The sequence below is a fragment of the Carcharodon carcharias genome, chromosome 7 (assembly GCF_017639515.1).
Source record: "Carcharodon carcharias isolate sCarCar2 chromosome 7, sCarCar2.pri, whole genome shotgun sequence".
Taxonomy (NCBI): Eukaryota; Metazoa; Chordata; class Chondrichthyes; order Lamniformes; family Lamnidae; genus Carcharodon; species Carcharodon carcharias.
The window spans coordinates 37,761,917-37,776,043 of NC_054473.1; the positions used below are offsets into that span (position 1 = coordinate 37,761,917).

The 14,127-nt window shown below is 44.1% G+C and overlaps 1 protein-coding gene across 1 annotated transcript in view; it reads left to right on the plus strand.

Annotated features, from left to right (window-relative positions):
* cacna2d3a (calcium channel, voltage-dependent, alpha 2/delta subunit 3a) overlaps positions 1–14,127 on the plus strand; it is a 1,018,794-nt gene that overhangs the window by 557,068 nt on the left and 447,599 nt on the right. The window contains exon 11 of the mRNA XM_041191614.1: positions 7,161–7,274. Within this exon, the coding sequence (XP_041047548.1) occupies positions 7,161–7,274 (114 nt within the window). The remainder of the gene's footprint in view (positions 1–7,160; positions 7,275–14,127) is intronic.

Sequence of the window (14,127 nt, forward strand, 5' to 3'; positions counted from 1 at the left end):
CAATACCAGAAACATAAACCATGTAACCAAGTTGCAGTACAGGAAAAAAAACCTTGCCAGGTAGGCCAAGGCATGTCCTGCACCTTCACCTTCCTAATTCTGTCATTTCATCAGAAGCTTTCCATGTTTACTCATTAGGCAGCAAGGGTGATGTCAGGAGACCTTCTTGCATTCTCAATGGGCATCTTACATATTGGTTTGGAAAGGAATCTTGTACATAATGTAGGAACTCTATTCCCTTATTCCCTTTACCTTTCTCTTCTGGTCAATTAATATCAGGGGAGCTAAAATCCTCCATGATTATTATTCTGTTTTTCACTCATTTCCTTAATTTGTTTGCATATTTCTTCCCCTATCTCCATTCTACTACTAGGTGATCTGTAGACTGCACCTATTAATGTGATTGATCCTTTCTTATCTTTTAGCTGAATCCATAAGGATCCTGTATTTACTGATTGCCATGTCACTTTTTTTTTGCTGTCAGTATATTTTCTCAAATAAGTACAGCTGCTCTACCTGCCCTTTTTCCCTCTCCATCTTTCCTAAACACGTTATACCCTGTAATAATTAATTCACCATGCTGGTTTTTCTTTAGTCATGTCTCAGTAATTCAGTGATAATTAGTAATCAGGTAATTTCATCATTGAGGTGAGGTGGATGTAGTGATGATTAGCCACAGAGGAAATGTAAGGTGTGGAATTGGGGTCACGTCTACTGATACTGTAGTCAGATAATTTAATCATGGACAGCCTGGCCAGAAAGCAGATGAGTTAGTTGTCTCATCCATTCCTCTTCCCCCTCCACTTCCCCTTCTACTTCTTCCTCCTGCTATCCCTCCTCCTTAGATGTTTGCTGTACACCTAGTGATAAGAGCTGTGCCCTGATGACAGCAAGGTTGGGCAACATGCAGCAGACCACCATGAATTGTGACATGTACTCTGCAGCACATTGTCCAAGGTCAGCTCAATCATAGTTTGTTTGGCAGCATGGCTTTCGATGTGTGTATGCTGCTCACATGTCCATGGGTTGCACAGCAGACTCATAAGCAATCTGGTCATGGTCTGCCTTTGTTGCCCAGTAGTTACCCTCTGGTTTGTTGTGGTGGCTCAAGTGCACATTGTACAGTGGACAGTGGAATAAATCCATCAAGAATGCTGCCAGGATACTAGGCATTGACCCGCACACACACCAGCTGGAGGCCAAGGGAGTAGTTTCTCTTCCATTGTGGTACATCTCAGAATTGACATATGATACCTGCAAAGTGATGCAGTCAGTGGCACTCTGCATTATGAAGAAGTTGGCAATCCTCTTCAAGCCACGTGCTCACACTGCCTGCTGCTCCCTAGTAAGAGAGAATTAAATGTATTCAACTGTCTTTGCAAACACTGAAGTGACCTCCCTTATGCAACAGTGGACAGCAAACTGTGAGATTTTGCAGATATCACCTGCTGCAGCTTGGAAGGAGCCTGATGCATTAACATCCATAGCCACGGTCACCTTCACAACCAGTGGCAATGCTGTCCTCACCCTGCTCTGAGGCCGTTGTTGCGACGGCAACAGGTAACAGATTTCAGTGAGTGGAAACATCTGACGCACTGTATCCCCTTGAGGTTGAGGTAGGGAAATTGCTCCCAAAAGATCTTGGGTGGTTATAGCCACCTGCTGGAAGCCCTTCTCTCTCTCTCCTCCTCCTCCGTCTTCCAGCAGCTTGTCCTCCTCTGTGTTACCTCCACTTACTTTCCCTATCATGCTGCAGGCCAAAGGAGATACAAACCACTGCACCCATATCTGAGAGCAATTGGTCTGGTCAGAATCCTTGAAGTCAGGACCAGGCCCTTAACCAGCTGCCTCAGCACTCCCTGTAGAGTTCAGTAACTTTAAGTAACAGTGAAAACTAGAAACACTTATACAAACACAGCAAAAACAATAGAAATTAATCAGCAACTAATTTGTAAGCAGTTAAAGATCCCTTAAAATGGCCCTTGTAGGGCTCCTCCTGCTGTTGAATGCATGTTATGCTGTATGAGGTTAGGGGAGGGTGTTAGATGGATGGTTGAACTTCAAAATGTCAATAGTGTTAAATCAGCATTACATGCTGATTGACTTCATGATCTACCTATTCTATATTCTTCTGCCACATGCTCCCTGCATCCATGCTAATGCCCTATCCAAGATGGAATCTGGCACAGGTCACACCAGAAATGTGCACTCATGTGCTGTGTCTGTCATTTTGGTACCAAAACTGCACCTGTAGCACCAAAAATACATGTACTACACTACTGAATTTTGCAGTCATAGCTTATTAGAGAAAGTGTCATCATCTTATCTATATGAGAAACTAATGGAGAATGTCTGAACCACTGTAAGTATTATGAGTATGAGTACAATAATCCATTTGGGCACTGAATTTTCATTTTATGGGGAACCATACGTCTAAGCATAAATAGTGTGCGGAAATGCATTGATGTAATATACCTTACAGATGATAAGAAGTATGATTTCTATGTTATTTATCAACTAAGCTGTGTGGACCTCCAATATTTGCAACTCCAAGACCTTGGAATGTCTCTCTCTTATCTGTTCATGTTCAGTAAAATGCCTGTTCTACTTTTTATCCTGAAGTTTTCTTCGTGAGTTGGCAACGAATTGGGACTATATTGTTTGGCTGATGAAAACCATCATGTCATTTGCAGATCCTACTTATTTCACTTGAACTGCTTTACTTTCTATGTTCCTTGAAAATCTTTGTATAATTACATCATTTTTGCTTTTATATTTAACAATGACAATTTTGCTTATGTTCTGTGCTACAATTTATACTAATGTTCCTGTGTTAACTTAGGTTATTAAGTTATGCAATTCTTCCGTATTTCACAATAACGTTCATGGAGTTCACTTTCTTTCGATGTGTCACACTTGTTGCTCTGGGTCAAGTTGAGAGATCTTCAAATGACACTAAAAGTACCCTGCTATTTTTTACAATGCTGTTGACAGGGACATACAGGGTGCTGAAGGGAAAAAATAGCTTCTGTAATTTTGGAAAATTATTGTGCACAGTACAGTAGAAATGCCAAACACCATCATTTGTACTGATTAAGTAGCACAATGATTGTTTGAAAGGGGTTAAAAGATTATGATTGCAACAGTCTCTTGATTTGCTATTTATTTACTTGCTCACTAATTAAATCTTATCTTAAAACCTAGAATGTGAATTTTTATAGAGATTCTCTCAATTGTCTGCTGTAACCTTGGGGCAAAAACTATGGAAACGCTGGAAAATAGTCTAAAGAAAGTTTTTATACTGTTTTTCTGGGGTTTTTATGGTTCTTCCACTGAAGTTTTGCCAAATGAGTGGGAGAACCCTAGCGGATATTGCAGCTCCCCCCCCCCCGCGCCCCAACTCTGTAAGTGATTCCTCTATCTGATTAGTTTATGACAAATAACTTCAAAAGCAACATCTCTCAGTAGCAGTACCAAGTATGAAATGTGTATTTTTATTGTTACTGTCATATTATATCCTCTGAATAGAGGGGAAAAGGTTATAATAAATATTTAATAAAATATAAAATGCATAATACATGAAAGGTACATCAAAATGTGAATGCCTGCTGAATGTAAAATCTTTTGCCTTTTTTGCAGTAGTAAAAGGAGAAGAATAATACAAGATAGTTAATAACATGTGATTTGTGCCAATGTAAGAGCCAGTTTTAATAGTTTAGTTACGTGACTAATGGTATGTCTCTTTCATGTTACTTAAATATTAGCTGACTCACACCTGTTATAATCAACTCACTAACTTTCAAAGTAAATCAGAGCTGTTTGTGGTGGTGTAAAGCATAAAATATCCTTTAATTATTCCAGAACAGATAGGAGGACGTGCAGGCTGTCACTTGACAGTGCCCTGCAACAACTGCAATTATCTTTTTGCAAATGAATTCAATCTCACCAGTGATTAGACCTATTTTTTTATGTTCTTAAAGCAAATTAAATCATTTTTTTTGACATTTGAATGACTAGTAGTCACAATAAAGACTATAAATGTCAGAATGCATTGAGATTTTCATGCCAAATGATAAATCATTAGAAGTTAATTGTAGTTCATCACAAAATGCTTGTCATTGGCATTTATAATGTAAATAGGTTCCATACCCCCTGGGTTAACTAATATAAGGAATATTCTATACTTATGTTGGCAAAGATTTTAACTGATGTCAATTCTATCAGTTGAAATGTATTTATAATATTTTCAAAAAGAAGTTAAATGATTTCTCCTATTATTTAAAGGACCTCCCCGGTCCTAGGAGGATTAACATGTTGTTAAAATTTCTAATGGGCCTATTCATTATCCACTTCCCAAAAGCACATTTTAAAACCCCACATGGAATGTTGTGGTACTGTATTACCGCCATCTGGAGGAGCATAGGACAAATTACAGACTAAATCAAGCAATTGTCCAGTCAATCCAAATAGAGCATCAGAGTCCTTTTAAATAAATGACAAGTTACTCTAGTGCCAACATAGAGTGAGGCTTTGAAAATTAATAAATCTTATGATAATTAGGTTAATTACCATAAGATTTATTTTATTGTATCATTTTTGCTACAAAAACACTTTGCCAAGCACCCCTAGCGGTTCAGCAACATTACATGTGGGCAGAATATTACGCTTGGCAGATGGGCGCACACCCAACACGCCTGAGCGTAAAATGATGCGCGATGACATCGGGCATGCATCCCTACGTCTTCATGCAGTCTCGCGATATTTCATTCAGCGGGCGCACGCTGTAGTCAGCTGCATGACTGCCGATAATTAAAAGGCCTATTAAAGCCATTAGCAATCTAATTAAATTCAAATTTATGCTGTCCATCCAACCTAATGGTTGGTGGGCAGGCGAAAAGGCCAAGCAGCTCTTATATTTTTTGGGAAACCTCATCCACGAGTGGGATGAGGTTTCCTAAAGCAAATGAACATGAAATAAAATTTATATTTTTGAATACAAAAAAAAATGTCCCAGCTCATGTGACAGAGTCACATGAGGGAACATGTTTAATTAAATTTTTATTAGCTTCATTTTTTTTTAACACAGTGCTTCAGTCTCCCTGAGGCAGCTCTGTGCCTCAGGGAGATTGAAGCACTCTTTCTCACACGTGTGTGAACTGCATGCTAGGCCCGGTTCTCCCTCCTCCCCCCACTCGCACAGGCAGTGCTCAGTGCTGATGCTCAAATTCCACGCTGGGTGGGCCTTAATTGGCCCATCTGCATAAAATCACCCCCACCAGACCCACCAAGCACCCTTGCCAAGGGCAAAATCCTGCCCATGGTGAAGTTACATGTGGAAAATTGCCCAGGTATGTCCTGCCTCCAAACAGCAGGACAAATGCAACCCAGCCAATTATCGCCTCATCAGTCTTTTTTTAAATTAATTTACAGGATGTGGGCATCACTGGCTAGGCCAGCATTTTTGGCCATCCCTAACTGCCCTTGAGAAGGTGATGATTAGGGATGGGCAATAAATGCTGGCCTAGCCCACATCCTGTAAATGGATTACAAAATGGTTGGGCCAGAAATTGGCTGGATTGGATTTGTCCTGCTGTTTGTGGACAGGACATACCTGACAATTTTCCACATGTAATGTTCATCAGCAAAGTGATAGAAGGTGTCATTGACAGTGCTACCAAGCAGCACTTACACAGCAATAATCTGCTCACAGACGCACAGTTTGAGTCTCACCAGGGCCACTCAGCTCCTGACTTCATCACAGCCTTGGGCCAAACATGGACAAAAGAGCTGAACTCAAGAGGTGAGGCAAGAGTGACTGCCCTTGACACCAAAGTGGCATTTGACAGGTATGATGTCGAGGAGTGCTCGCAAAACTGAAGTCAGTGAGAATGAAGGGAAACCCTCCATGGGCTGAAGTCATACCTAGCACAAAGGAAGATGGCAGTGGTTGTGGAAGTCAATTATCTCAGCCCCAGGACAACACTGCAGGAGTTCCTCAGGGTAGTGTTTCACGCTCAACTATCTTCAGCTGCTTCATCAATGACCTTCCCTTCATCATAAGGTCAAAAGCGGAGAGATTTGCTGATGATTAACAATGTAAGCACCATTCTCGACTCCTCAGATACTAAAGTAGCCTGTATCCATATGCAACAAGACCTGAACAATATTCAGGCAAGTAACATCAGCACCGCATAAGTGCCAGGCAATGACCATCTCTAACAAGGGAGAATCCAACCATCTCCCCTTGACATTCAGTGGCAACCTAGAGGTCATTAAACCAAATCCAACCTTAGTACATTATGAACTGGAATTCAGTGAATCTGATTGGTGCTGAGTTTGTTAACACAAGCTGGGGTGACAAAGGGTTCCAGCCTTCCTCAGCAAGATAAAGAGGTGAGCAAACCTGCTGTAGTCCTATTTCCCAAGCATTATATAGTAATCCAAGTGAAAGCATATGAGTGGAGTCTAATTAGGGACGATTTAGACTGTTTTTCTGTTTTTCAATTATGAATTTCCCACCTTAGTAGAAAAATAATGCATTCTGAGTTACCTGCTCGTATGCTTCTGTCGTTATACAAGACCATATATCCTAATACAATCATGCCTTCCATATCTTAAAGTGAATCCTGAAAGGCAAGTGGCAGGAAATAATTGCTCAGCTTAAGGGACCTTTGGATTTTCTTTATTAATTACCTCACAGTTATGTCGACTTTAACTTTTGATAATACTAACGGGTCAATAGTTACAATGTTTACAGGGAAATAGTGACTTAAAAGATAAGACTTACTTGTGAATAAAAATCGATTTTTATAAAGCCTGCTTCATGCCTTTCAAAATAAATAGTGATAAATGAAACAAAGCAAAAGAGACTTTATGACGTAACCCAGCATAAACAGTGGGCACAAGAGGGACATTCATCTGGATTCTTTATTTTCCCTTTATTATCAACGTAATCAATGCACCTGCTCAAACTGCCAAGCTCATATAAACCAAAGAAAGACACAAGAAGCATTTGGGATGTGGGTTGTTAAATGTGTGTTCATTCCATAAGTGAACAAAACTTTGTGCAGAATCAGTGCACCTTAAATTTTGACACTATCTCTTCATGTAAGAAATAGTCATTCTAACAATACTCTCTCTTCCTGTATTTCTTTTCCTAGTTTAACAATACAGGTCATGGAAGCACTTGCAGCCAAGCTATTATGTTGGTTACTGATGGAGCTGTGGATACTTATGATACAATATTTGCAAAATACAACTGGCCAGATCGAAAGGTAAGTGCAAATATTTTATATCATATTCTAGGTTTCTATAATCATCATAAAATTGTCAATATTGACAGCTGAACTCCTTCTTGGCTTCGAGTAATTTATTGTTTAGTTCCTTTACTCACGTGGGATTAAGACATTAAAGAATGCATCGGTGTCCTACAGAAAATAATATACATATGTATTAATGCTACTCTACAAACTATGTTTTCCTAATTTTGAAATCATAATCAAAATTCTCTCTTTCTGTTCATGAGAATCAAATGCCGATCAAAATATTGGGTGTCAATCAAAATGTTGGGTGCATTTTGGTTTCTTCTTGTTAGATTTTTGGCTCACAAATTTTTAACCTTGTCTGATCATTGAGGATGTTGCTGTACTGATGGTGAGTTTCACACTCCATAAACTGCTGTAAAGCTATTTTTCTACTGAGAAATATGAAAATTTGTAAATACAGCAATTTATTCACTCATATATAAAGAAAACAAGGGGATAACATTTCTTTTAATACATTCCAGCATGTATCTTCTTCAGGTTGACCCTTGATGAAAACGTACCTATAAACTTTGTTCACAACCTTCAGTTCCACTAACAGCCTTCTTCTCATTCCAGTTAATAAGCCTAGCTAACAACTCAACTTTTATCCTGACCACCACAATAGTTTCCCCCTCTCTCCTGCTCCCCCATTGTCTCCAGACAACTCACGCATCATGGCAGCACTCAGCTAAGCCCTTAACAATAACCCAAAGTAAAACCAGTCAAACCAGCCAACTATCTACTAACTATAAGGAAGTTACAGACTCTTTTATTTCTATGAATGAGAGTTATTGATACTCACTTTGTTCATGTTTCTGAAACTAACAACTTTGAGAAAGTTGTATGAGAGAATGAGAATAACTACTTCCTATTTTAGAATTCACTGATGTGTCTAGGAAATGACAGTAGGGAAGTCAGTCAATCTTAGATTAAATAGACAGCCAAAATTGGGGTTACAATTAGATTCTTGTCATTTATATATTGATGAAGCTATCGAAGACTGCACAAAGATTAGAATTAAGTAACAGGAAATGTGGCATCATGGAGTGAACTGGACTCAGCAATATGAGGACAAGCAGTATGATATTGTCAACTTTGGCTCATTGCTAACCAATTTGCCTCTGAAAATAAAACTTATGAGTTTTAGCCTTGTTCCAGACACTTGAATGCATAATATGGGCTTACAGTTAAGTGAAGTACAGAGGGGTTGCTGCACTGTTGGAGGTGCTGTCATTCACATGAGACATTAAGGGCAGAATGTCCCAGATTTGCACTAAGTGCGGTCATGGGCGTGAAAAATGACATTTTACCCGTCGGCCGTAATGGCAGGTTTTCACGCCATGTCGTCCCCTTCCCACCTCATAAATGATGCAGTCATGGGGAACACACCAGATCGCTGGCGGCAGGCCTCTGAAAGGCCCACCACACCTTTACTCACCATTTCCTTACATCGGGTGCCATATTTAAAATGCAGCCGCCGCACACTTCTCAATGCCTGCAGCCCAGGGCTGCTCCATTAAAGACATGGCCCCAGAAGCCAGGAAGATTACAGCCCCTTGATTCAGTGACACATCCGTGGGACACCATCTGGACGCCCACCGAGAAGTCCTCGACTTCCGCTCTGGCTGCAGGAAGCCCAACAGTCTCACCACTCCGGCTTGGGAGGCAGTGGCAGAGGAGGTCAGTGTCAACGCTGCACACAAGAGGTCGGCCATACAGTGCAGAAGGATGAATGATCTCATCCGTGCTGCCAGGGTAAGTCAACAATCTCATCACTCTCAACTCACCCACTCGCAAGCCCATCACACATTCACTGGCATCTCACTCACTGCCAGCTAAAGGAACATCACCACTCACTCTCTCACACATACTCTCACATTTCCATCTGGCCCCATTATAAGACCATAAGATGTAGGAGCAGAAGTAGGTCATTCGGTCATTGAGTCTGCTCCGCCATTTAATGAGATCATGGCTGATTTGATAATCCTCAACTCCACTTTCCTGCTTTTTCCTCATATCCCTTGATTCCCTTACTGATTAAAAATCTGTTTATCTCAGCCTTGAATATACTTAACGACCCAGCCGCTACAACCCTCTGTGTTAAAGAATTCCACACATTGACTACCCTCTGAGAGAAGTTCCTCCTCATCTCTGTTTTAAATGCGTGCCCCCTTACTCTGAGATTATTGTCTCCTCTGGAGATTGCCTCCTCATCCCATCCATGGCTCCAACCAGCACACAGATACACAGGCCTGGCATCGTTTTAATTTGATAAAAACAAAAAACTGCGGATGCTGGAAATCCAAAACAAAAACAGAATTACCTGGAAAAACGCAGCAGGTCTGGCAGCACCGGCGGAGAAGAAAAGAGTTGACGTTTCGAGTCCTCATGACCCTTCGACAAAACTAGGTGGATCCAAGCAAAGGGGTGAATTTTAATTTGGCCTAGCATATGCCTTGCTCACACTCTCTCCGTCTGTCTTTATGCAGGATAATATCACACACAATCACCAGGAGAGGTCCCAGATGGGAGATGGAGTGCCGGACATCAATGTCTTCACTCCATTCGAGAGGCAAGCATTGGAGCTGGACTGAGAGGACAGGGACCATTCCTGCGGTGATGGTGAGGTCAGCAGTGAACACCTACATGAGGATCCTACACCACATGATCCCTCTCTCAACATTACTCTGAGTCCGCTGTCTGTGTTCAATGCAGCTGCCAAGCACTAATAATCTCCACTTTCTCTCCTACACACATCTGACACATTGCCCTCGAGCAACTTCGAGCCTGACCCCACTGCCGAGAGCACCTTGGCTGAGGACCTTGAGGGCAGCATAATTGAAGACCCATCATAGCATTCACCCACACCCTCCACCAAGACAGCAACACACACGTTGGTGGGACCTAGATGTAGAGTAGCCTCGGGATCACGATCTGGTAAGCACACCACACAATCTGTTCCACAGCAGGCAGAGGCAGGGACACCGTTGGTCACTGGCACTCGGGGGACTTTTGGGGGCAAAGAATCTGCTGAGTCCGAGTCAGATAATGAGCCAGTGGAGTCGGTCCTCAATCATTAGCTGGATCTGCAAAGACAACCACGGGAACATCAGGAAGGGATGTCTGGCGCACTCCTCAGATTGCAAGGGACGATGGAGGAGCCCATCCGCCTTCAGCCCGAGACAATAGCGCCGGCATGCTGAAGCATTGAGGTCAATACTGACAGGATGGGCCGCCATGGAGACCTTGGTCCAGGATAATCAACTGCTCAACACCCCAGGGCCATCCACCCAGGTGACTCCGAGAGAGTTCCTGTGACCCCAACGGCTCCAGCTCCACAGGCTGAGGAGAGTGCAGCTGGCCCACAGCAGGACACCAAAAGCAGACCGAGGCCCTCCAAGTCTCAGCCCTCCAGATGACGCCTGTCGAGATCATCATAGAAAGGGTGTAGCAGTCTGCAGCCTCCTCCTCCACCATGGAGGTCAAGGGAGCACTAATTTGGAACAGCAGGGTTAGGAAGGATAAGAAGATGTACCCGCACAGCCTTTTGACATATGTTAATCATTTGTACATATGTTCACTATTGTGATTAAACTCCCAAGAATGTCTCCTTGTTCTAATGAGCAATGTTCATGTTACTCAGATGTGAAACCCTTCTGCACAAGATTAAGGCGGGTAACTCAGTCCAGGGCCTCTTCCCTATGGTTTGTGTAGCCTTCACACCAAAGTGATGGTCCAGCCTCACTTACTGGACACATTAGTGATGCCTGCACCTCCATGGTGCTTGTCATTGCTGCCAGAATACTGTGGGCAGGTGTTACTGAGTTCTGTCATTCTCTTCTGTATGCTCTCAGCACCTTTAAGGTGGGGCTGGGCCCCCATCTCTTCAGCATCTGTGACCAATGACACTGTGCTCCTGAAGGGGACAGGTGCTGAAGGCTGACAAAGGATCAGATGCATTTTAAATTTCATGTCTGCGTCTCCATGTTATGACCCTGATCACAGTGCAAGCGAGCTGTGCTCAGCCAGACAGGAGTCAGACATTCACAGAGACAATGTGAAGATCTATGGACTGACTTCACTGCATGTCATCAACATCCTCCTGGAATATTGCAACTGTTAGGACTTCCGCTCCGCCTCCATAACATGAGCCTGAGCACTGAGGGTATATGCACTGCCATTAGCCACACAGGAGTCAAACGTTCACAGATGAAAGTTGAGGACGTCAGGACTGTCCTCACATCTTGTCATCATCCTCCATGAATCTTGAGACCAAGAGGGCCTCCCAAGTGTGCCTGCTTCATCTGGTCAGTGTAATGGCCTCATTGCTGGCATCCACGCTTTCAAGGACCTCATCATCATCATCCCCTTTGATGTCCTCCTTATGGGAGGGTACACGAGGCTCTTCCATCTCTTCATCAGCTAGCTCCTCCCTCCATTGCAGCACCAGGTTGTATAGCGCATACAGTGATGTGGGGCATCCTCTGAGGACTGTATTGCAGTCTTCCACCAGACCTGCTGAGGTACCGGAACCTCATTTTCAAGATACCTATCGTTTACTCCACCAAACTCTGGATTGCAGCACAAGCCTCGTTATACCGTCCCTCTGCTGCAACCTGAGGCCGCCGCAAAGGTGTCATCAACCACGCCCTCTCTGGGTAGCCCTTGTCCCTGAGGAGCCAACCCTGCAGCCTCTGTGACCCTGGAAGATGTCAGGGATCTGAGACCGACTGAGAATGTAGAACTTGTGGACGCTTCTTGGGAACCTGTAGGATGTATTTGTGGTGGTCGCAGACCAGTTGCACATTGAGCGAGTGGAAGCACTTGTGGTTTAAGTAGTTCACTGCTTGTTGCCACAGAGACCTAAGCATCACATGAGTGCAGTCGATTGGAACCTGCACCTATGGGGAACCTGAGATTGGCACAAATCCCAGCGGCTCTTGCTTCCTGACTTTCCTGACTCCAGTCGAAATGCACGAGGTTCTGTGCCTTTGCGAAGGTGGAGTCCGTGACTTCCTGGATACAGTTGTGTGTGGAGGCTTGCAAGATCCCACGCAGGTCTACTGTGGAGCCCTGGAAGGAGCCACTTGTGTAAAAATTGAGCACGATGTGTCATTTTCACAGCCACTGAAGTGGATGCCCTCCATGTCCCCATGGTGCCAAATCCTGCAGCAGGTGGCATATATGACCAACCAGTTCCCTAGACATGCACAGTTTTTGCAACACTGGTTCTTATTCATCTGCAGGAATGACAAGTGCCATCCATAGACCCTGGGTCTAGCAAGGCGCCTACGAATGACAGCTCACTGTGGATCTTCAGCTGCTTGCGCAGGAGGCCCTGCTGCCCCTTCTCCTTTAGGGAGGTGCTCCTCCATTTGCCAGGCCAGGCACCTCCATTGCTCCCTTCTTCTTCTTCTCTGCCCCCTGTAAGCCATGAGGGAAACCGTTAAATCACCAAGCTCCATGAGCCTGGTGTTGCCCTCCTGCAGGATCAAAGAGAGAGGCACATAGGTGGCCTAAGGACCCACCTTGGTTAAGTCTGTTAGCCCCTTCATGCATGCAAAAGAGTGCTGGCCATCACTAGAATGGCCAGTGTGTAGTGTGCTTCAAGGCTGTCTGAAACTCTACCTACCTCAGCCCCACTCCACTTAACCAATTGGTGGCAGCTTTGCCCAGTGGACTGCATGCTATCGTCTCAGCTCAGGCGCAGACATTTTCCTAACCCGCACTGCAAGTCTGCACTGTAATCATGAACCATGAGGGATACTGGTCCAAACCTTAATAAAGACATTGTAAGGGGCTGTGAGCACCTCCACCAGTGACTGCGCCATGGCCAACTTTCCCAAGGGGATTCCACAACTTGCCCTGTCGGCCAATTGTTCTGCTGCCCCCTAAAATGCACTTTAATTTGCAGCCTGCGCCCAAGGAATGAAAAGTTCTGGAACATTTGGTGACACTTTCATGCTTTGGCCGTCAGAAAATCTTCAGAGGCCCAACTCCAAGCATGTCGATGGAGCTGCGGAAGAATGCTCACTTTTGACAAGCTTTTCCAAGTGCACGGTCACCTCCCTGGCTCCCCCCCAACATGTGCTTGTGTACTTCCTTCAGCCTGTGCTGCCTTGCCCTCGCCACCCCCTCCCCCCACCCTCACCCCAGCCTGACCTGCACTGCAGCCCTTGCCCTGGCACTGCACTGAAAACCAGCTGTGAGAAAGCGACTTACCTCTGCCCCGACCTCTGAATGCACGGCGCCTCATCCTTGAAGTCCCACGGGTGATGTTCACAAGTGTTGCGCAAGGTTGTGTGACTCACCTCTGAGTTCCCTTCGAAGTTCAGCTCACCTGGTGCACACCTTTCAAAGGGCAGTCGTGAAGAACGCTGTTTTGAAGTCAGGCCGATGTGAGCGTCAAATTTGATGTGGGGTGGATGATTCCGGTGAGCACAGCTTATAAGGAGATGCGGCGGGTGGAGCAGACAACCGCAAACTGGTTTCATGATGGTGTAAAACCGAGTTTTGGCCTTCTCGCCATATTTTCCTCTCACTCCTGCCGCCAATGGGAGCGAGCGATTCCACACTAAGTCGCTTCCTTGTATAGCTCTCTGCCCATATCCCCCTGCCCCCTCCCAACCCTCCTTCTTTCTTTGTCTGCCCCTGGAAAAATTCTCACAATTCACTCAGTACTGCACTTCAATGACCCAACTGTCCAGCCTTTTCCACTTTATTCACTACAGCATCTCTGCACTGATCTGCTCAACAGTATCTCCACCTACAACTTTGACGCCCTTGTGCCCATTAAAACCACTACTCTCTCTCACTTTGGACA